The 24,640-nt window shown below is 37.0% G+C and overlaps 2 protein-coding genes across 3 annotated transcripts in view; one reads left to right on the top strand and one right to left on the bottom strand.

Moving 5' to 3' along the window:
• LOC103130147 (ubiquitin-conjugating enzyme E2 Q2-like) overlaps positions 1–12,978 on the top strand; it is a 15,264-nt gene extending 2,286 nt beyond the window's left edge. Inside the window, exons 2-13 of one of the 2 annotated variants that reach the window (XM_007541470.2) lie at positions 4,931–5,035; positions 6,141–6,263; positions 6,344–6,400; positions 6,504–6,653; positions 7,750–7,834; positions 7,921–7,981; positions 8,072–8,162; positions 8,253–8,311; positions 8,393–8,441; positions 8,532–8,627; positions 10,424–10,490; positions 10,573–12,978. In XM_007541470.2, coding sequence (XP_007541532.1) covers positions 4,931–5,035; positions 6,141–6,263; positions 6,344–6,400; positions 6,504–6,653; positions 7,750–7,834; positions 7,921–7,981; positions 8,072–8,162; positions 8,253–8,311; positions 8,393–8,441; positions 8,532–8,627; positions 10,424–10,490; positions 10,573–10,604 — 975 coding nt within the window. In that variant the 3' untranslated portion in view covers positions 10,605–12,978. Of the gene's footprint in view, positions 1–4,930; positions 5,036–6,140; positions 6,264–6,343; positions 6,401–6,500; positions 6,654–7,749; positions 7,835–7,920; positions 7,982–8,071; positions 8,163–8,252; positions 8,312–8,392; positions 8,442–8,531; positions 8,628–10,423; positions 10,491–10,572 lie in introns of both variants that reach the window. The other variant, XM_007541469.2, reaches the window with a different exon arrangement.
• A 5,476-nt stretch (positions 12,979–18,454) lies between these two features.
• On the bottom strand, positions 18,455–24,215 carry scamp5a (secretory carrier membrane protein 5a). Its single transcript, XM_007541468.2, has 7 exons — positions 24,006–24,215; positions 22,491–22,573; positions 22,252–22,371; positions 20,845–21,001; positions 20,662–20,763; positions 19,802–19,919; positions 18,455–18,977 (listed from the first exon to the last, which is right to left on the bottom strand). The coding sequence occupies exons 2-7, from the start codon at positions 22,495–22,497 to the stop codon at positions 18,789–18,791; spliced, it is 693 nt and encodes a 230-aa protein (XP_007541530.1). The 5' UTR covers positions 22,498–22,573; positions 24,006–24,215; the 3' UTR covers positions 18,455–18,788.
• Between the last annotated feature and the right edge of the window lie 425 nt (positions 24,216–24,640).

Here is a 24,640-nt window from a genome sequence, read left to right as displayed (position 1 = left end):
TATATATTACATTAAATTGTTGTTTTTTTATTAGGACAATTGGATGCATAAAACTATATTTGGCAAATTTGTTTGTGTAGCACATTTTGTGTACCAGCTTTATAACTTTATTTAATTTTGACATTGACTTAGAATGTAAAAATTAAAACCTAATCAATTTAGCCGTACAAAAATAAATACAGAATAAGAAAAAGCCCACATGGATTTTTGACATAACATTCATTAACACAATTTAGGGTCTCAAGTCCATTCAAAACATTCGTTTTATTGAGGAATGTTTATAGATGAGGAAATACTTCTTAATGACTAACAAAACATCTTAATGACACTTTGAAATGTTTCCTAATGCTCTAAGATTTAGCATCACTAAATTTATTAGTGTTCACGTACAGAGTTTGAGTCTGTATTTAAAATTACCTGATATAAATAAAGACAACTTTATTTATAAGCACTTTTACAACATTAAAACTGACCAAAAGGACTGAACAAATCATATAAAAGCATTAGAATAAAACACATAAACGCTATTACACATTAGCCATTCTGGGTGTTTTTGGTTGGTACTGATAGTGGGTTTTGTTTTAGTTTAAATTAGCTGATTTGAATCTTTTTCTGATTAAGTTGTTTGTTGCTTCCTAACAGTGAGATCGCTGCCCAAGCAGTTCTCAGCGGTGTTGATTCTGCACAGAGAGATATTACGATAATAGCTTTACTCTGCATTGTGTAAACCTAATGTTGTTCAAGGCTGTTTGTGTTGAAATCCTCTGATTTTTCTCAATCATTTGAGATTCTCAGGCTGTAAAACCGTCAGTGATCTGATCTTTCTTCAGATCGGTTCCAGTTATGCAGTCAGAAGTGCTTTGGCACCATTCTGGCCACATTATTTTAACTCTGAGCCAGAAAAATACGACCAATCTGCCTTTTAAGTCGAACTACTGACATGATTTGATCCCAAACAAGCAGCAAAATGTTTAAGATGTTTCCTTTCTTCTGCTTTATGTAGTAAATCTACGGGATGGTAACAAAACACAAATGTAACTGTAATATTTTGTGTAATAACTGTGTGAGTTTTGATAACACTGTCATCATATTTACAGCCTGGCAAATCTGCAAGAATACTTAATGCATGGGGGTTTGCAAAAAAGGGGTTGACTCACTGAAGGCTGTTATTATTTCTCTAATTATGGGAAATTAAATTGTCACCAAAAATATGAAGACAAGCCCCCAAATTATTAAAAGCTTGCTGCCATTTTCACTGAATTTAATCGTTTTTGTTACAGGAGGCATGTTTTGACCTATTTCAGTCTCATGTTTTCCTTTTCCGTTGATCATCGACAGCGCTTTAAACCACAGACATGTAGAACAAACGTGTGCGAAATTGTGAAAACTGTGGGCTGAATTCATGTTTGATGTGAGACTAAGTAGATGATGGTAAGTTGTACTCAAGACTGAAAAGTAACTTTAAAATCAAGCTCTGAACTTGCAGATTTTGCAGACGTCTTTTGTGTTCAAATCTAAATTTATTATGCCCTAAGCTTAACCAAGTGCAGCATTAATTATCTTCATCTGTAATTTGATCATTTAAACAGGCTTTGTCCAAAATATTTAAGCTGTAAAACTTTAACAGGCTGAAGTATTCAAGTTAAGGTGATTTAGTCATTGTACTGCAACAGGGGTGTCCAAAGTGTGGGCTGTGGGCCATTTGTGGGCCTTTAAATTATTTTTTAAAAGTCCTGACTGCAACTTAAGAATGGCAACAAAACATTTATGAATTGTCAGTTTTTCTTTTTATAAAAAATATTTGAGCCAATCAGAAAAAAAATAATTGCAATATACAGTTATAGTTATACATATACAAATACATTTAACAATACTGATGAAATGATGCATAAGAAATAAATTTAAAAAAATTACAGTTCACCAGTTTGTGCCCTTTTTTTCCTGCTTTACCAACTAAAGGAAAAAGAAAATTAAATTAAAATAAAGCTAGAGAACAAACCCATCCCAGCTCCTCAATGTCAACCCCCCAAAACCCCAAGATATTTATACCCATGTGCATAATCAATGCAGAAAATCTCAATTACAGGCATAGTCAGCTGGGCAAAACCTCCGTTTGAAAAATAGGAAAAACATTCTTTGTTTTTACTTTTAACAAGACAACAATCTGATGCCCTTTTTATGTTGTGGATCTATAATGATATTCAGATTGATATCATTATGGTATTCTAAAAAAGTTATTATTGAAAATGTAAAAGAAAAAGTTTAAATTTTGTGAATTTTGTGACCAGCCAGTAGTTTTGATTTGCCAGTTTTAGTACAAATTTGGTCACCACTGTGTTACAATGTGAATTCACGCAGTTTAATTTCATCAGCTCTTTGAAACATTTGAGTTTTCAGTTCTCCTCAAACCATGTCATCTTTTTAAGAACGCGTCGGTGGGTCAGTTTCCTGACACAAAGCATTCAGGCTGACTCAAGATGAAACGCTGTTGAACAAATAAAACCTCAAAGACCTCAAAGACACCAGAATGATGTTGTTGTTTCTCCACATCATTCTGGTGTTTTGTTCAAAAATAACAGAACTTTTAAGCTTTATTAAAATATATATTTCAGATCAGAGTCTATTTTTAACTCTTGTAGCTCTCAGTTTTTATCTCTATATTTAATCTGGATTAGACGTATAAATCGACATTGTTCGTAACTGATGTAGCGTTGTTTCAGTGACGTCTTCACATTCAGCCTGAAGCTTTTTCTCGCCCAGCGTAAACAGAAGTTTGCTGAAACTACAGATCTAATTGCAGCTTCGGAGCCTCTTGTCATTCATGCTGGAGGTGTTGTTTCTCTACATCACACTGAGGCCGAATCATCGCGTTCAGTGGGCGGCTATGTGGGCTGGAGCATTTGGTTTGAAATAAACCTTGACTAGTTTTATGTAAATGTCACCATCTTTACTTCAAACCACAATTTTCGTCTCTGAAAAGCACACAATAAAATTTAAACTGGACACTTAACCCTTAAAGAAAATCCAATAACAAAACAAAAAAGAACAGTTTATAGACTATTTTATATCTGTATGATATCCACGTTCAAAGTTAATAATTGTGATTTAAGACTATAACGAAACAGTCTGAAAAATCCCCTGGCATTGGCATAAATAACCCAATAATAGCCTACCATAATGTCCTGCTATGCTGTGCAGAGACTCAACTGGGCAACAACTAGTTCTAAACCATTACTGGGTTTTCATTTGTAGTCAAAAGTCTAATTTTCTCATTCTAAAGTGTGAAAAAGAACAAAAACGACCCCTGAAGTTATAATTCTGACAAAATTAAGAGAGAAGACATGCCTCCAAATCCGAGGCCATGGTCTTGAGCCGGAAAAGGGTAGAGTGCCTTCTCCGGGTCAGGGGGGTCGTCCTGCCTCAAGTGGAGGAGTTTAAGTATCTGGGGATCTTGTTCACGAATGAGGGAAGAAGGGAGCGGGAGATCGACAGGCGGATTGGGGCAGCGTCTGCTGTGAAGCGGGCGCTGTACCGGTCCGTCGTGGTGAAGAGAGAGCTGAGTCAAAAAGCGAAGCTCTCGATTTACCGGTCGATCTACGTTCCCACCCTCATCTATGGTCATGAGCTTTGGGTCATGACCGAAAGAACGAGGTCCCGGATACAAGCGGCCGAAATGGGTTTCCTCCGCAGGGTGGCTGGGCTCTCCCTTAGAGATAGGGTGAGAAGCTCGGCCATCCGGGAGGGACTCAGAGTAGAGCCACTGCTCCTCCACGTCGAGAGGAGCCAGTTGAGGTGGCTCGGGCATCTGGTCAGGATGCCTCCTGGACGCCTCCCTGGTGAGGTGTTCCGGGCACGTCCCACCGGGAGGAGGCCCCGAGGAAGACCCAGGACACGCTGGAGGGACTATGTCTCCCGGCTGGCCTGGGAACGCCTTGGGGTTCCCCCGGAGGAGCTGGAAGAAGTGGCTGGGGAGAGGGAAGTCTGGACCTCCCTTCTGAAGCTGCTGCCCCCGCGACCCGATCCCGGATAAGCGGAAGAAGATGGATGGATGGATGGATGGACATGATATGCTTTGTTTCTGTTGATTATGACTCTGATTTGGGCAAAGAAATGGGACAGATTATGGAACGTGATTTATTAAAACTTAGAGAAATCATGCTTGTACGTTTTGTTTTTCAGTGATTATTAGTTACATTTTTAAGAATGCAACTAATTATTTTAGTAATCTGCTGCTATCTTCTTTTTCTATCTGATGCTTTCTGCTCTTTCTTTAGGTTTATTTTGTTATTTTACTGTTGTGTCTATTAATTGACTTTATTTTGTATGCTGTTTTTGAGTGTCAAGAAAGGCACCTAAAAGTGAAATACATTATTATTAGTAGTAGTAATTTATTAACCTATCCATTATTATGATGTCTAATTTGATTTAAAAATGACACAAACTGCATATTTAGGCTTTTTATACAACCTTAGAAATGCATTAAACTGGATGATAAAACTTTCCAGTTTGGTGTTTTGGTCTCCACTTGCCCTTTTTTAGAAGGACACTTTGTTTACAGAGACTTCATAATTCATTTTATTTGTTGTTTAGTTTATTTATTTTGTATATTTAAAATGTATTCCAGTTCCAGTGCTAAATGTTCATTAGAATTTAAAATTTATTGATGAGAATGTGCTTTTGCATTGTGGTCCCAGTTCCATTATGTTGCTTTAAAATGGTCTTAAAACCACAACATTAAAATAACTTCAGGGACAATTTATCGTCCAGCAATGTTTAGTGTAACAGAACAAGAATAAACTATTAAGATTCCCAATAGCAGATGATTTTTTTCATACCTGAAAACTCAGGAATGAAATGGCCAAAATTGTAAAATTCGCATCAATGAATTTACAACAGCCACTAAATTTGTCCCTTATTGCCTCTCTTACAGGAATCATACCCCTTAACGCCCCCGATATGGTTTGTTGACTCTGATGATCCCAGCCTGGCTGAAGTATTGGAGCGCCTGGAGGATGTTAGGAAAGGCAGCACGTTGGTACGTCGCCTCCTATCGAAGGCAAAATGAATCTCACATTTTCATTTGCAGTTTGGTGTTTTTTCTGTGTTAAGGTACTAAGATCACCGCTTAGAGGGGTGGTATTATGTAAAATTAACTTTTTTGAGCTTTATATCATGTTATAGTGGTATTCCCTCATCAAAAACATACCTGGAGTGATGCCTTGATTCTTTCATGCACGTTTGAGAAATCCTTTGATCTCCATGGCAACCAATTAGCTGTGCAAAATGCCTGGATGGACCTAGCCCCGCCTTCGAGGTGCAGCTCCTCCTCAGAGCTGCAGTTTCTAAGCGTCAGAGTTTCCACATTAGAGAGGAACTCCTCCCCCCTGACTCCCCACTCAGCTCCTTCAGACTAGCCAGCAGCAATTGGCAAACACCTGGTTGAACTGCGCACCTGCTGAGTTCATTATAAGAGCTACTTCTCAGTGAAATGCTGGTGAAAACATTGTTAAAGGGTTAGTAGAGGAGCAATGTAATGACTTCCTGAAGGTGGAGTTTCAGAAACAACATTTCTCACAGAAACCATCTCGCTGCCTCATTTGATAAGTATTCTCCTGGAAAAACTAAACTCCGGTTTGGTTCCCCTCTCTCCTCCTCTTGGAGCTTCAGTGAGGAGGAGAAGGTGATGACAACGCTCGTCCCGTTTTCTAAATGTTCCCTTTTGTTTTGGGGAGGGAAAAAAAAGAGGAAATACTTTTTCTTTAGCTGCTTTGGCAAAGTGGAGCCCCACAGTCAGATAATTGGGCCTGTCTTCTTAAAGAGACAGCCCCAATTATCATTTATTAAATTACAAAGTAAATTTTCTTTTAAGTCATATTTGATATACATCATTTTTATAACAACTGAAGTTAACATAATTACTTTATTTTGCCATAAAATGACACTGTGGGCCACGATACTGCCCCTTTAATAGCATCTTGAAATGTTTTTATTAACAAATGTTCCTATGTATCATCTCATTTTAAACACTGGTTATTTATAAAGTCCCTTAAGACAACCTTTGTTGTGAATTGGTGCTATAGAAATAAAATTTCAATTATTTTCCTTGTATTAACACCCTGTTATCTTTTTGTACTTTCCAGCTTCTTCAGCAACTGAAGCGGCTTATTTGTGATCTCTGTCGGCTTTACAATCTGCCACAACATCCAGATGTGGAAATGCTGGACCAGCCTCTACCTGCTTGCCCGATTACACAAGAGCGCAAGGTGGGCTCAGAAAACGAGAGCCGTATTTGTCAAAATCAGAAATTCAGTTTGTTAACGTGCATTATTTTACTCTACAACAGCATGGGCCAACAGATGAGGTGACATCTGAAGAGGAAGAGGAGGAGGAAATGGGAGAGGTTCCTAGAAACACTTCTGATCAAATTTGCATTGTGAGACGCTGTCTTACCCAGTTAATTTAATTTTCTAACTTTGTTTCAATGCTGTAATCCGTCGCAGCAGGACATAGATCTGGACCAAGACCTGGACCATTACGACATGAAAGAAGAGGAACCCCCAGAGGGCAAAAAGTCAGAAGACGACGGGATAGAGAAAGAAAACCTGGCCATCTTGGAAAAAATACGTAAAAATCAGAGACAAGATCACTTGAATGTAAGTTCCTCGTCTGTTATTGTTACTTTATCATAAATAAACCAGTAACTGGCTAAATGTTGTACTCTGTTACATTTACCTGAATAACTTTTTGAAAAAAAATGTACGCTGTACTTAAGTAATTTTATTATGAATTATCGCTACTCCTACTTGAGCAAAATTTCTGGATTCTCTACCCAATGTGGAGAATAATTCAGTTTTAACCAAAACTTTACCAGACAAACAACTGCAATTCCTGTTAAAGTTTTAAAATGAAAGAATTTTCTCTTTCGCCTGATTTTGTAGGGCTGGACAATATGGCTGAAAAAATTATCATGATACAAGCGTTACATACCAGTCAATAGCAATAATTATTGATGAGGTTTTTTTTATTATTATTATTATTTTAAAATATAGGAATTACTACCTGTACTATACTATACTTTACTATATAGGTGTGGGATTTTCCAATTTTACCCACAGTTTTCACTCCACACCGTTGTTTATTTTTCAGCAGTTATGAAGCACAGTGCCAAAAAAAACGTTAAACTGCTGCTGTGGCAGTTACTCAGCAGGTTGTTGCTAGGCAACCACAGAATGAGTGAGTTGCTAGGTAACCAAAGAGTGAGTGAGCTGGTTAATGCCACCAACCCTGTTTATCTGAAACAGAGTTCTGTAAAAATACAGAATATTTTATAAAAGGTATTATCTATTGATATTGATCATATGTCTATCTCAATAGATGTTATTGATTTATTGTCCAGCCCCATTTGTAATTGTGTAATTTATATGAATTCTTTTAATTTTGGTCTCTAAAAGCTTTATACTTTGATCAGTCTGATGATGTAATTTTTAAGTATTAAATGAAGTTACCCTGTACTTAAGTCGCCTTTTTACCACTGTTTTACTCTACCTTGAGTAATTGCTTGTACTTAAGTAAAAACATGTTGAAGTGGTTCTACTCTTATTTGAGTATAGTTTCTGAGTACTCTTCTCACCTGCAATAATAACTCTCATTGTACTCAGATATGGTAATCTCCTTTCTGGAGTTAATATCTAAGAACTGCATACCTGTCTGTGTTGAAACCCTTTAATTAGCTACTTAATTAAATTGCAGGGTGCCGTTTCTGGTTCAGTTCAAGCCTCGGATCGCTTAATGAAGGAACTCAGGGAGATCTACAGGTCGCAGAGTTACAAGACCGGTAAACACGCCCATCGTTCACTCACTGTAACTTTTATTCTAACGCTTTGAAGAAGGTGCATTAACTTTTTCCTGCTAATTTCTCAGGTATTTATTCAGTCGAACTAGTCAATGACAGCCTTTATGAATGGCATGTCAAGTTAAGGAAGTAAGTTCTACCTTTGGCTTGTTTTTTGAAGCTGATCTGCCTCTGATAAGCTTCTCTAATCTGCTGGATCTGACTTGTGTTTCTGTTCAGGGTAGATCCAGATAGTCCATTGCATAGCGACTTGCAGGTTTTAAAAGAAAAGGAAGGAGTGGACTTCATTCTGCTCAATTTCTCTTATAAAGTGAGTTGGGAGGAAACATTTGTATTTTCTTAGTGGGAGAAGGGTGGAAATTATTTCTCAAAACTGACCTTTTTCTCTGCTGCCTGACAGGATAATTTTCCTTTTGACCCTCCTTTTGTACGGGTTGTCTCTCCTGTGCTTTCTGGAGGGTACGTTTACTGTTGTAGTTATGCTGTTCATATCTTTACAAAGTATTTATTAATTAAAACATGAATGATGTTTGTTTTCAGCTATGTTCTAGGAGGAGGAGCGTTGTGCATGGAACTTCTCACAAAACAGGTATGTTCACAAGTCTCTTACAGTGTTTATAAGTTTCATCTCTGGTGGTTGGAGAGCTGTATTCATTTAGTTATGTGTGTGTGTTTTCAGGGCTGGAGCAGTGCCTATTCAATAGAATCTGTTATTATGCAGATAAATGCAACTCTGGTTAAAGGCAAAGCTAGAGTGCAGTTTGGAGCCAATAAGGTACGGTGTCATCATGAGTCAGTGCCCTAAAAACAAAGCTTTGGACTTTCAAGTTGTTCATTTTTAAACAGTCAACATCCAATATGTGTGGATTTAATTCAGTTTATTTATATTACATATAATCACATTAAATCCAGTTATCAAACAATGTCTAGTTGTCTCTTAAAGAAACCCAGAGCCCAACAGAACGCCAGACCAGATGTAGCTTCTATGGAGAGGAAATTGAAAAGCTAAGAGTTCAAATAACAGCAAATAATGCAGGTTGGAGAGTAGTAGAAGAAATTAGCGGAGCGAGGAAATGTGGTCGGTTTGTTCTCCAGCAGCAGCCAAACATTCAAAACCTCATTCAAACATAGCCTGGGCTTTGTGAAAACAAATGTCTTACCCACATTGTTAAAAAAAAAAAAAAAGCTTACACAGGATCGGTTTTAGAAAGGTTTCCATCCACATGAACCCACAGAAATCTGCCACTGAGGGTTGTTTTAAACATGCCAAACCCATAGGGGGCAGTGTAGCTGAAACCTATGTCAGCCAATCAGATTGCTCCAGAACACCAACTTCCAGTTAGGAGTCAAACATGGCGACAGGAGGGTCACAGGTGTGGACAGAGAGATTAGTTGAACTATTTTAAACAGCATATTAAAATATGAAATTAATAAATCGCAACACAATGTCTGTTGGGAAACATGTTGAAGCAGTTATGGAGTTTTCTAAAATCTTCATTTTTGTTTGGAGTTTTTATTAGAGATGGACAATATGGCTGGAAAACATATCACAACATAAGTGGTTCATATTGGTTCATATTGATAATTATTGATTAGTTTTTATTTTTTTATTTTTAATTTTAATATCTGAAATGCTGCCAAGCTGGTGGTGTGACCTTTCTGGTTTTATCCTCAGTTTTTCTCCACTACGTTTTCTTTTTAAGCAACTGAAACTGCTGCTGCGCAAATTACTGAGCTGGTTGTTGCTAGGTAACCAAAGAGTGAGTGAGTTGCTAGGTAACCAAAGAGTGAGTGAGTTGCTAGGTAACCAAAGAGTGAGTGAGTTGCTAGGTAACCAGAGAGTGAGTGAGTTGATTCCACCAACTTGGCTTACCTCACCATGAAAGGTTGAGCAGCTGAAATCTTTCCTCTAAATCCTACATCCCCCAGAATGCCGTGCGATTCTGGATCAGATCTCGGTGAAATTATTGAATATTTGATCAGATGTATTATCTATTGATACTGATCACGTCTCTACCGCAAAATATATTGTTACTGATTTATTGTCCTGCTGTAGTTTTTTTGTTATTATTAATCGTTTTGATGACTTAATTAAAAAAAGAGTTTTCATATGGATGAAAAGCCAAAACGCATGTAAATATATTAGTTTTCCCAGATGTCTGGTTATGTTTGCTGTGGCTGCTCCTCGTCTATGGATTTCTCTCCCGGACTATTTGAGAGCCCTGCAATTATTGTCCGATTTTAAAACCGGCTTGAAAACTTTTCTTTTTAGACAAGCCTACTCCACTTTTAAATGACTGTCTTTTTTCGATTGTTGATTTTATTTGTTTTTAGCTGCACCATGTAGCACTTTGAGATTTTTATTAATGAAAAGTGTGTTTTAAATTAAATTGATTATTATTATTATTATTATTTGGACTAAGCCTAAAACAAGGTGGTTTGATTTTCCTCCTAATTCACGATGATGCATTAATTGTAGTTTGTCTACCACAGAAAAATAACAGTTTGCAGTCATGTGGCAAAAGCAGGATGAATATTTAGGATTTTTAATTTTTGTCATTTGTGTTTTAGAACCAGTACAATCTTGCCAGAGCACAACAGTCATACAAATCCCTGGTGCAGATTCATGAAAAGAACGGTATGTTTAAAATAATTACAGTCTTGATTAGTTTTTATAAACATCCACCACCAATCTAGTCTTTTCGTTGTTGTTGTTCCAGGCTGGTACACGCCACCTAAAGAGGACGGATAAGGAGCTGCCGCCACTATGCACTGGGAACACGTCATCTTTGGGTCATCTTGTTTTATTCAGAATATTTTCCCTCTCTGACTTACTGGGAATATATCATCTTTCTCACAGAAACCATCTCGCTGCCTCATTTGATAAGTATTCTCCTGGAAAAACTAAACTCTGGTTTGGCCCTCCTCTCTCCTCCCCTTGGAGCTTCAGCGAGGAGGAGAAGGTGACGACAACGCTCGTCCCGTTTTCTAAATGTTCCCTTTTGTTTTGGGGAGGAAAAAAAAAGATTTTTCTCCCTTTACATGTGAGGAAATACTTTTTCTTTAGCTGCTTTGACGATGTGGAGCCCCACAGTCAGTTTCCCTCTTGTCTAAATGACGTTTTTCCTTTTTTTAAAAAAAGATCAAAACCGAAGCTCTTGAAGTGGCACCTCATTGCACCAGTTTTTAAATTAACTGTGATTTGATTTAATTCTTTTGTTTTTCTTTTCTTTTGGAAATTAACAGGTACATAAAATGCATATATTGTTTTTAGACATTGTTTGAAAACTTTTTTTTTGTTATTTGAACATCCTAGACAATAAAAGATGTTGGGAGCGTATCTTACAGCCGAGAAGAACTGCCCCTCTTTTCAAAATGTATGAAGTGTAGAATAAAAAAAGCTTCAGTGTTTCTGAACGAAGATCAGCCGAATAGGAAGATTACATGTGATGAGAAGATATTTTACGTTTTGCCTTGTTTCTGTTCTCGCCCCTCCAAGAGCTGCTGGACGTTTCATTTTTTCAGCTCAGAATTGGCAGCATGTTGTTTTCATTTGCATATTTTTCTTTGAGCTGGAATTGGCTCTGTGAAGAAAGCTGAAGGTTTTTGTTGTTTTGTTTTGGGGGTTTTTTTCCCCAACAAAGTGTGGCTATTAAATGAGTCCACTCTTCATTCAGTTTAAAGTCAACCAAAACATTTTAATCTCTTTCTTTTCACTCTTCTGCAGTCAGAAGAGTAAAAAGAAACAGAAAGTTCCTCCCTAAATAACCAAATAAGCTATTCTAGATCAATTTCTGCCTAAATATTCACAGCAAACAAACCATTTTATTCACATGTCCTGGTGGCTTTTGACTTATTTGTTGTTGGTAAAAGCAGAAAGTGGGCATTAAATGCTTAAATCTGACATTTAATCACAGAATCCTTGAATTATCCTCTACTTAAACTTATTTTAGCTCTTATTGCTGTTTGAGCCTGTTGACTTTTATACAGTCTAACAGACTGTGCCCAGATTAAACCATAAAAACTCAAACTGAACTTACTTCAAATGCATTAAACGTCTTGAGAAATGAAAAACAAATTGAACCATTTATTGCCAGTTTCTTCTGATCCTTTTATCGCGTTCTCTATTAAAACATCTTGGTTTCCTGTTTAATAGCTACACCTTGTCAGTTAGTTTCAGCTTTTCTGTTTCCTTTTTGTCTCCAGAATGTTACATAAATGTGTTTTTTATGTTACCGTTAGAGAGGGGTTGGTAATCTGACGTAAATCTAAAAATCCTGATGAAATTCAAACATTTTGCCCTCCTGTAACATACTGAACTCAATCTGATGGTTCTTTTGCAGTTTATTTGCTAACACTGTCTGCAAAAGTAAGTCTTAAAGGCAACTCAGGTAATCAGCGACTCTTACGCGAACGTTCGTGCATATTTGTGTTGAGTTATCTGGTTTTCTGGCTGAACAAAAAAAGAAACTAAATATTTTAGAAAAATTTTCGTCTTTAATTCAGTTGAAGACGCTGACGGAAGGAGCGTGGGGGTTTCTGTAGCATGACGTACCTCTTCTTCGATATCCACTGTAATATTTGCTTTGTTTACTCCCAGTTTTGGTGTGCAATCAAATGTTTCCAGGTCGTTTGCATAGCTGGTCTTGGAGAACCGCTATAAGAACACGCGAGGTTCATATTTTCAGGTCGGAGAGACAAAAAAAAATAAAAAATCTCGCTCTATATTCTCTTGTTGCATTTGTTTGGGGGAGAGTTTCTCACCAGGATATTCACGCCGTGGATCTTTTTGGCATTTTTACCAACAACTTTAGCTGCAAAGTCTTCATTCGTCTGGGAGAATGCCTCCTAAAAAACGCCGAAACGCTGATCACAGGAGATGTTACAGGAGGCTGACGGACAGGAAGTGATCACGTCTCCACGCTTCCCGACCTGGACTGTGTCGGAAACATCCATTTTCTCTCGATTATCGTTGAATTTTGAATTCGTTTGAATCACCAACAGAGACGATTGAATCTTGCTTTTGGCTCACCCCACTTTCTGTTCATTTTTCAGTTTCCATTTGAAGATATTTTGACCATGTACAGCAATTTGTAAACTTGCATCAAGTTTATGAATAAAGAATTTTAAAATATTTGATGTTTTCTGTTTTTAAAATTTGAGTCTTGATAAACTAGATCTGCATTTAATAAACAAAATATATGCATATATCCAGATAAATAAGTATCAATACGTTTTCAGATTTTAAGTAATTTTCTAAGCCTGTTTGAAAAAAGTTTAGTTCGATTCTGTCTGCATTTGTTTGATCATTTAAAACAGGGGTCCCCAAACTTTTTCCTGTGAGGGCCACATAGCTGTTCCTTTCTCTGGTCGGGGGCCGGTCTTAGTTTTTGGAGAAAGAAACCTTAGAAAATTCTTGTCGACACCTGGGGGGCTGGGGGGCAATGACACATTCGCGCTTTTAGATAGATTTTTACCCAGAATGCAAATGGAAAAATCCGTGAGTGAAACGATGACTGGTAATGACTAGTATATATTCCACTGAGGGAAAGTTAGTTTCACATCTGCTCAAGAGCCCCCTGGTGGTTGAAGAAATATCCACATATAAACCAGAAAATACAATATATGAAAAAAAAAACACTGAATGCTCTCTGGTATGAGGAGGCGGGCCGGATCCGGCATTGTTCAGGGGGCCGGACCACATGACGTGGCGGGCCGGATCCGGCCCGCGGGCCGTAGTTTGGGGACCCCTGATTTAAAACATGTAGCAAAATGAGGCGTAAATACTTTTTTCCACAGAACTATAAATGTTTTAAATGCACAAGACAAAACTAATTAGCAAAAATTATGAGCCTCAGATATTAGTCAAAAATTGTAAAAAGCTGCCTTAGATTATATATTTCAACATTTCTGACAACCTTATTACTCATCTCAAGGTTAAAATGTATAAAAGTAAATAGACGTGAAATAATATCAAAAGTAAAGAAACTATAAGTTGAGATTTTTTAAACTATACGTTTAAATGATTTTTCACATTTTTCATGAAATATACTACATTGTCCCAAAAGTCATTGTATGGATTTTTCCCCCGCCCCCAAAATCACCACTTTTTTTAATTAATTATTTTTGCCAAAAAATTATTTAGGCAAAAAAAAAAAAATCCCTTCTAGTAAAAAAATTAGTTTTCGATTGAATTTTTATTATTTAAAACTAATTTAAATCTGTCATTAAGGTTCGGAGGCAAATCTCTGTAGGACTGTAGAAGCTGGATTTTCAAAACAAGAGTGCATAAAAATACAAAAAGAATCATTTTTATATTCAAATGAATTTCAAATATTTTCATTATTTTTGGCCATTTTTATCCAGAACAAGAAATATAATTAGTTTTTTAAAGAAAATTAAAATTAACCATGAATTTAAAAAAATCAGCTCTAATAAGTGAAAAATAACAAAACAGGCTGCAACAAGAACAATTTAATTTCTATCAGGGAAAGACCAAATAATACAAAAGTAATACACAAAAATGTTATTCCTCATTTACGTCACTTATGGAGACACAGCCTCCTCAAACATTTATTTCATCTAAATACAGCATGTTCTTACTGAATGTGGCAAATATTTACCTCATTATATATTCAGGACTACCTATGATAGAATATATGATAATACATTTCATACAACATACAGTACAGTAACGGTGGGAAACATGGAAAATGGCTTCACAGCTTTGATACTGTGACACGAAATGCAGAGTGACATCTGTCCAAGAACCAGCAGCTACTGGGAAACAATAAATTCACACCTAATCCCAGGAACTGCATATGTCTGTGCAATGTTTTACATTTACTGTACAGGAGAAGAAAAAGCAGATGTGTAGTGTCCTTTACAGTAATAACTACTTTATGTGCCTCTGCTGGTGAAAAAAAGTAATAAAATCAATCATCAAGCCTGTTTTTTGTTTCATAATACTCTGTAATAAAGCCAGGTAATTAAAAAGAAGCCAGTTTGTGCTGAACCTGGCTAGATTCTGTTGACTATATAAGGAAGTATTGCTTCACTGTAATTTCAACTTACTTTAACGTGAATGTCTACAGGAAATCCAGCACAAACATTTAATTAAAGCTGCAGTATTTAACTTTTATTTAAATACATATATATCATTTTTTTTACATATTTGTTAAAAATGCCACCATGTCTTGACAGTATTTTTCAGATAACCTGTGAAAAAATCAAACTCCTCCACCTCTTCGAACAAATCCGATTACTATCCGATGAAACGCACAAAAACGACCAGTCAGGGCAAGGAAGCGGGGCTTAGCGCTGTGAATCAAGCTTGTGTACTGGCTCTTTAAAGTCCCAACGGTGGAGAAACAACTCATACAGGAAAACCATTTATCAGCCATCTGCAGTGGCTATGCTAACAAGCGAGAGGGTGATTGACAGCGCTAAGACCCGCCTCCTAACTCTGATTGGTTGTTTCTAGTTAGCACTAGGAGAATACAAAGATCAACTTTTTCCACACATACTATACAGTTTCAACAAATATGTGTTGTTGTTTTTTTTGTAATTTTTTATAAAAGTTACATACTGCAAGTTTAAATGAAAAAACAACTTTCAAATAATTATAGTTTGAGCAACATTTCACCACAGCCATGGAAGGGACTCAATGAGCATGTGCTTCAGTCTCGACCTCATGTTACCCAAAATACACAGGAAAAACAGCGGTGGATACAAAACCAAAACAAGAAAAGTAAAAACAGAGCTTATTAAAAACCACATCATCACAACGGGACAAGACGACCCACAGACTTTTGAAATAATGACCATTTAGTTACACATCTTCACAGCTTTGTCAAGCAAAATACTTTATTTTACCGTAATAACCGTCTACTCAATGCTGAGGAAGTTCTCAAAAACAAAAAAAATTACACTAGTCTGAAATTTTCTGGCTGGAAAAGTCACCAAATCTCACACTTTGTCTTCAGTCTTACGTGGAAATAATTGACTTTCAATTTAATATTCTATCTTATTTTACATTAATTCATGGAATAACACCAACAGCCACAGGATGACACACTAATGTAAGGCCTGAAATTCACAAGCATCCACATGTAGGGAGTTAATGGAAGAATATGCCAAAGAGGGGAGGGAAACATCCATCACTCTGAGTACCTACAACAAATATTACCATAATTTACCATTTTTGTGTCTTTTTTTAACTGTAGTTTTGGTTTTCCTTCATTCTTCCCCTGTACAACATTGATCTGGAATGTTTATCCAATAAAAACACTAAACACTGAACCAAAATCAGCCTGCTCAACATTTATAACCAATCACTCCAATATGGGTAAGCTGGGGTAATACAAGAAAACAAAAAATAAATCGAAAAAGCTTGATGTTTTACAGGCTTAAAAACGGCTATCGCACCTTACCTGAGAATGTAGAAAACATCAAGCAATCTTAACAAAACAGGTCCCAGAACAATAAACTTGATTAAACAGAAGAGGATAAATTAATTGGCAACACTGGTAAAGATGTGAAAAAGGCCTTAAAATAAATCCGGTTTTCAATATGTTAGAAATCCAACTTTCAACGTGATTACTGTTCAGTGTGGAAAAGAAAATAATGTTAGAAATAAATGTGTGTATTAAAGACCCACTGCTTTTATACTTTAACTGGAACCATTCGATTTGTTTACATTAGACTTAAAGAAGCCGTGTTTCCATTACAAATGTGCCCCAAACTTTGTTCATCTTTTGCTCATGTAAAAAAAAAATCTAAATTTTGCAGCTGCTGTGTTTCCATTAAATAAGAAATGCAATTAAAATCAAAAGTGAGTCCGTTTGTTTATGTGATAAATGGTTTAAAAACATGCTGTTCCATCGTTCTCCTTCCACTTCCTGTCGTCTTCTTCATCGTTTCTGCTAGAAGTAACATTCGGTTGTTGATCACATGACTTGTCTCGTATGTTGCAAAATTTCATCCTTTCAACCTTTTATTGAAAAACAAGTTTTTTCGAAATTGCCTTCTTTCCATTATGCATATTTATTTCCATACTTCCAATTTGTGCAATCATATGGTCAATGAAAAAACAGCTGGTGTAGATAACTCCAAATCAACTTTTTTTTAACTTATAAACTGTCTAAAAAATGTTATTTAGGTTATCATTATATTTCTGTACTAATTTTGACATTTTCATGTAAATTAGTTTAGTAAAACCTGAAAAGTTTCTCTCAAAGGGTGCATTCACACTGCAGCCTGAAGTGACTCAATTCCGATTTTTTGGCAATTCCGATTTTTTTGCCAGGGCGTTCACACTGCCAGTAAATGCGACCTGTATGTGTTCTGCAGTGTAAACGGGCAAACGACCTGAAAGTGTCCCGCATGCGCAGTAGAGGGCGCAATAGCGTCAGCGTTCTCAGTGTTCTGCCAACCGCCATAAAAAGAAGAAGAGGTCAGTGTTTTCGGAAGTAAACATGGAGGCTAACGGTGGAGCTTAGCTTACACATTTGAAGTTGTTGTCCGATACATATTAACAACTTAATCCTCATATAGTCCATCATGGTTGTTTTTCTTCCCGCTTGCGCTTATCAGGACGCAGAAAAGAGACGTTTGTTGAGAATCACTGACGTTCAGTTAGGATGAATGTGACCCGAACGTTAGGTAGCATTTGATTCAGATACGTGTCGGATATGGGTCACATTCGAAAAAGAATCTGACCTGTGCTGTTCACACTGCCATGAAAAGATCGGATACAGGTCGCATTACGTCAAAATAATCAGAATTGGGTCACTTTAGGCTGCAGTGTGAACGCACCCAAAATTGTTGAATCATTTCTGTCTACGTCGCCTTGGCAGAACCTTTTTCTTGCCTTGTGCCCAACAGCTATTGTTTGACCGATTTTTCTCTTGTGGAATTATTCTGCTGCAATGACAGATGCATTTATAACAAGGTTTTTAACACATCTTTACCAGAAATGACAACATAACTGTCTGAATCTGTCACACACTGAACATTTCATAATATTTGACAAAAAAAACCCCTCATGATTAAACTGCAGCTTCAGCTGTAGCGTTGATGCTATCGCTAGCAGATGAGCCTAGCATAACGGCAAAATGAGAAGGTAGAATAATGACTTTGACTCCTAGAAAACTTATGAAAAATTTACCCATAAAATCCTGTTTTAAGATGCAATAAACAGAATTTGGGCTGATTGTAACACCTTTGTTGCATTCAAACAGAGTCAGATATATTTTTATACTGCGAGTTAGCTTATACAGCTTAATAGCTGTATAAGCTACAGCTTACTAGCTGTATAAGCTAACTAGCCAGCTTATATAGCTAGCTAGCTAGTTGTATAATGGCTAGTAGCAAGCTAAGAAGCTATTAAACAGGGAGCCATTATATCATACAAATGCTAGCAGCTAGCTAGCTAGGAAGCTGCTAATGAATGTTTACACTTCTCCAAAACTAGTCCTCAGATTAGAGATTTTTCTAACAAGTTCTCTTGATATTTTTATGCTAGCCAATGAGCATTAGCTGAGAAACTAGCTGCTACTCCTTGTAGCAAAACAAAGTCGATTCAAAATCAAGCAGGAAATGTCAATTTGCGAGTATGAGTGCTGCAACACATGATGGGACCTGAATGAATAAAATAAACGCCTCAGGGGATTTCTTAAAGCCATATCAGACTGGAGGAAATCAACACACATGCTGAGCAGCAAAACAATAACAGCAATTTGTTGATCTAAGAGTGAACTTTCTAAAACTTTTAAATTTGCTTAAAAGTACGTTTCTGACTCCTTTTTCCCTACATTTTTCTACCTAAAAATGATCCTGTCCTGCGTTAAAATGAAGGGCACCTAATTCTTAGTTGTGTTCATAATTGTTCTCTTTTTAGCTCTCCCTCTCCGCTCCTCCGGCTGGCCCGTCTGTCCTACATTGGGTCATCGTAGTTGTAGGTGGGAGCCGCTGAGTACTGGTTCTGCTGCATGGCTCCCTGTGCAGCTCCCATGGCCGCCTGCTGGGCGGCCTGCTGGACGTGTGGGTTCTTCCAGGCCCCCGTGGCCCACTCCTCCTGGGCTTTACCCAGACTCCCACCGCTGCCACGGTAGAAGTTGTGGACCTGGAAAAAGTAGAGCATGAGAATTAATCACTGCCTAAACTAGAGCTGAAACGATTATTCAGATTAATTGTGATTAATCAATTGTTGGAAAACTCATTAAGTAATTTGGTAATCGATTAATCGTTAAGTGGAGTTTGCAGACACAAAAAGGCAATTTGCTGGGGAAAAAAACACCCTCAGAGCAGTAATTAAACCAAAATTATACAAAATATAAATTACTATTATACTAAGTACGTCTGAAAATTGATGACTGAAAAAAAATGGTAACTAATTTAACAACTGTTAACTGGAGTATAGACTCAAAACAAGAACATTTTCTGAAAATATAACATATTCAAAGCAGTAATTAAAACATAACTGTACAAAAATATATGCACGTTTTGCTTTTAAGTAGGGCTAAATTGATTAATCGGATTAATCTTAACTGATGATTGAAAAAATTGTTAACTGATTTAATAATTGATTATATTGTTAACTACTAGAGCATAGATTCAAAACCAGGCAATTTTCATAAAAAAATAAAAATATATATATAATTACAGCATTAATTAAGCCAAAACTACAATAAATATACCAGATTAAAAAAGAAAATCTAATCTTTTACAGAAAGAGACTCAGAAATAAGGAATAAAAACCATACTGGTAAAAGAATAAAAGATAAATTAATCACTACTCAAACTGAAATTGAACCTCTTGTTGAAAACAAAACAAACTGCACAAATAATATGCAATAAACCAAATTTAAAGGACGCGACTGAAAGGCAAAGCCCAACTCAGATCAAAAAGAGCTTCCTGATTCGCCCAAAGAAAAGCGTAATGATCACCTTAGTAAGGGCGACGAACGAGAGCACAGCCACGGCAGTGAACATGATGGTGGGAATCAGCATCACGACAGCTGAGCCGATGTTGGTGCTAAAGAAGGTGATGGTGGCCAGCCAGCCGCTGAGGAGAACCACAATCAGATCCTGAGTCACACATGACAGAACTGTAAAATAATGGCATGCATGACAAACAGCGCTTTCATCTAATGACTCAGTTTAACGACTCTGTTCATCACACCCAAAAGAACTTGAGAAAGATCATTTACCAAAAAATTTCAACATTTAAAGGGGACAAATTAAGTACAACTTACATTTTGCAGGTTTTTATACTTCCATTTGGATTTCTGCTGCTTCTAAAAACAGTCCAAGTCCTTATAAAACCACCTAGCTGTTTTTTGGTAATCAGTTAAAGTTTTTTAGTGTCTGGAAAATGAGCTGTTTCAAAAACCTTCCAAAAGTGCTACCTAGCAACCCCAGCAGAGCCCAGCCCGTTACCTAGCAACCCTAAAAGAGCTCCAGCAGATTTGGTCATCTGCTTTTTACTGTGAAATTTGGTCACATTTCACAAGTACCCATGAAATGTGACTTAATAACAGACTCATTTTCCAGACACCAAAAAACATAAATTTACTGCCAGAAAATGGCATTGTGAGTATTTTAAGCGCTTGTGCTGTTTATAGAAGCAGTTGGAATTATAAAAACATCCAAAATTTTATATTTATTAAGAAATTAAATATTTTCAAAACTGCTTTTTTGCCTTAGATTTCAAGACCTGAAACATTTAAGTGAGACAAGAAGAAAATAAGTGAAAATAGAAGAAATCTGTACTGAAGTGACTACTTTTTCACACTGAAAGCTCTTACCAGACCCCCCAACCTGGGATGCCAACACTCTGGATGATACTTATCACCACCTGAGCCATGAAGACGAAAAAGAAAGCCATGAAGTTGAAAGAGCTGTCGGTCCTGCAGAGAGACAATGATTGACAGAATAAATGATTCAGCAGAAACTATTTAAAACGTGTGCTGAAAGAGAGGCGTGCTTACTTAAATGCCTTGTAGATGGGCCTGAACCAGCACACGTAGGAACATGGGGTGAAGAGTATGAGCCACAGGAAGGCCATGCCAAAGTTGGTAGCTCCTCCACCTCCACACATCCAGGCCAGGCAGCCAATCAGGTTAACGGCTAGCGTGGCAGAGTTCACTGTCAGCATCCCAGAGACACAGAGCAGCAAAACCCGTCAGCTGGTTCATCGTGCAGCAGGATTTAATCACTGTGGATTCCTTTAACGCCCTCCGGATCATTCTGTCTCTGCTCCGAGTTTATGTTAAATAGGTGTGGAAAAACTTGAGCTAACTGGAACTGCTAGTCTTCGCTGGTGTGGATGTAGCTGTAAATTTACCTTAATTTAAGAGCCAAGAGTGTCTTAAAATCTCCAGACTTCAGTGACCATTTTAAATGTTAAAGTTAATGGCCATTTAATTAGGAAAAGCACAGTTTGCCAGAACGTTTGAAGGGAATATGGCAGCAGGATTTACAAATATACTCCTCGTAAAGCTTGACCAGGAAGTCTTCTGAATACCAAAGCACACCAGAGTCAAATGTGGGCCAATTGTCTAACAGCCTTGGTGAAATTGGGTCATCCACACAAGGAGACATTGTTGTGATAAGGGGGTTGGGTCAGAATGTCTCAACAATCTCAGTACAGTATGTTTCACTTCCATTTTTCCTTGACCTTTGTCAGGTAGAACCATATTGTGAATTTTGGACAACTCAGGTCAGATTTGTCGGATTTTAGAACCTGATAACGTTCAGACTATTTTATTCTGATGTGCAAAAGCATAAAATGTTCTTTCTCTTTTCAGTCTTAAGTAACACATTTTTGGAGCTGTCCAAACATGTTGGAACTCAGCTGGGGTTGCTAGGTAACAGGCTGGGCTTGGCTGGGGTTGCTAGGTAACGGGCAGGGCTTGGCTGGCGTTGCTAGGTAACGGGCAGTGCCTGCTGATTTGTGAAGTTATATTCAGAACGTTTTTGAAACAGCTAATTTTTTATAGCACTCGGACTGTTTTTATAAGCAGTAGAAACACAAATGGAAGTACAAAAAAAAAAAACATGCAAAATGTGTATTTTTCATAAAAGGTCCCCTTTAAAACCAAACAACAAATCTTTTTCCAATTGTCATTTTAATAAATTCCTCCAATTTCTTATTTTATCTTTTTAGTCAAAATAATAAAGGAACAGAAAATGTGTCACTTAGCCTATTTAATCATTTAACTTGTTACTTTTTTTATATATCAATGTAATTTTTGGTAAACAATATGACATGGCATAAGCAAATAACCATAATACAGTTTAGCTTTGTGAATGACCTGAAGGCAGGCAAACTGATGCTTTTATAAACAATGTGGAGAGCAAAATATTTACTATTCTTCCCATACAGGTTCACTCACAGATCCAGAGGTAGTAGAGCCTCTTGCACACGGAGCGCCGTTGTTCTGGGATTTCATTAAAGTCCTGGTAAAAACATGGCTTGAGGGGGATGAATCTTGGCAAGGGAGGGAAGTTGTTTTCTGGCAAACACAGGAAAAGTAAGAATGAATCACTAATGAATGAATGAATCCCATTTATTTCTTTTAATAAATGGGAAACACTTTGTGTATCTGAGTGAATCAAAAGTGGTAAAGCTTACCAGCCATGATCACTGTTAAGTGTTTTCCTCCACTTTCAAATCAGATGCAGAAACTTCAATCTGAGCGGCCGTCAGAACTAAAACTGTAGAAGAAGAGCTGCATTAACATCACCAAGACTACAGAGGCCACAGCTTCTTTCCTGTCCATCAAAATTTTAATTATTGCAATGATTTGACTGCAAAAAATAAAGGAAAAGAAAATGGCATTAAACTGACTGAACGCATCCATCCAACATTTAGCTTTATTTCTGTCTGAATATGCAGAAATGCAGAGTTGGGTACTAACTAGTTATATTTATTCAATTACATTTACATGAGTAACATTTTGGGAAAAAACACTTTTAAGAGTATTTTTACTACGCTGTACTTTTTATTTTTACTTAAATAATTTTATTATGAAGTATTTCTTCCCTTACTTGAGTTAAATTTTTGGGTTTTCCACCCTGAATGAAAAACAAACGTTTTATCCAAAAATTCACCAGGCACAGACACACACCTGCAGTTTTTCTTAAAGTTTCATAAGTTTTATATTGAAAGAAAGTGATCTGGAAAAATTTTCCAAATCAGATTTTGTTATTTTTATTACTTATATGAATTATTGTCACTTTGATCCTTAAAATACCCACATTTCCACTTAACTTTATATGTTGGTCTGTCTGATTATGTATTTACATAATTTTAAATATTAAATGACTGATAATTTGATCAGCTACTCAGCACATGAGTAGACTTTTTACCAAATACTTTTTTACTCTTAGAGTAACTTCTTGAATGGCTACTTTGTACTTTTAGTTGAGTAAAAATGTGTTGTTGAAGTAGTACTACTTGGGTACAATTTTTGACCAAAACTGCAGAAACAGAGATACATTTTGTGGACATTACAGCTACGTTTAGCTGAATGTAAGGCACAGTATGGCCTTGTTTATGCTTTAAATGCACAAAAACCAGAATAGGTACGTATAGAATCCACTATATTACATTATTACACTGTATTTATCACAGATGACTGATAAGCTTTATATAAATGGTTATAATAAACCCCTCTTGCATCATTTTACTGTTAGTAACCATCGTTGGCTGTGCATGTGATTCAAGTATGAAGGACACATTTATCCCCGATAGATTAACAGCGTAATCCGTCACAAAACGTCCTGATTGATGGTGATATATATTCTTTTTCTTTTCTTTTTTGCCATAATGATGTAAAATGTCAAATATTTCAGCGGGTGGCGGTGATGCAGCAGCAGGACGCGGTGCATCGTGATCACAGCGGATACAGGAGCGTCCTTCAGCCTGTGAGTCACGGTGCCTCGGTGATGCTACTGATGCTGTTTCTTCTTCTTCATCCTCATCATCCAGACGAAGCGCAGCTCCAGCAGTAAACTGCCTACACATCTCCAGGGTTTTCACTCAGCAGCCACAATCCACTTCATCTCATCAAACTGTTTTTCCTTCCGCCCTCCCTGGAAGCTAGGTGTCTAATGAATGAAAATGCATTGATTTAAAACGCCTTACCTCTCGTTTACAATCCAAGAATAATGCTATAATCCTCCTTTTCCTTTAAATTGCATCCTATGATTCTTTTTCCTCCCTCCGATAATACGCGCTGCTGAAAGGAGGAATTTGCTGTTTAGAAAAACATATATAGGATATATGGAGGCCGTTATTCCTCAAATGATGGGGCTGGGAGTCAGGAGTGGTCACGTGACGTGCGGTCTTTTTCTTTTTTTAACGAACAATCCCCCCTCCCTCCCCTGCGTTGTATCCCGATGAGAGGGGCCCACATGACCAATCAGAAAGCAGGAATGTTCGCCCAAGCCACGCCCCTTTTAGATTTCATCCATAATGTCGAAAACAAGAATCTGCTCTGATTGGCTACCAATCCGGAAGCTACTTTTTTTTTATTAAATTAATTATTATTATTATTATTATTATTATTATTATTATTATGGTTGTTGTTGTTGTCGTTCTTGTTATTCTTTGGGTTGGAGACAGCTTTTTTTTCTCTTTCTCACTGTTTGCGTTTTAATGATGTTTTTTTTAACTCTTTCTCACATGCTGTTTTTATTTTAATTATGTAAAGCACTTTGAAATGTACGGAGCCCCTAAGGGGACATGGAGAAAAAAAAAAAGGAAAGAAATCCCGACTT

This window comes from Poecilia formosa, unplaced genomic scaffold, assembly GCF_000485575.1.
Source record: "Poecilia formosa unplaced genomic scaffold, Poecilia_formosa-5.1.2 Scaffold610, whole genome shotgun sequence".
In the NCBI taxonomy this organism is placed as follows: domain Eukaryota; kingdom Metazoa; phylum Chordata; class Actinopteri; order Cyprinodontiformes; family Poeciliidae; genus Poecilia; species Poecilia formosa.
This window is presented reverse-complemented; position numbering and strand designations above follow the sequence as displayed.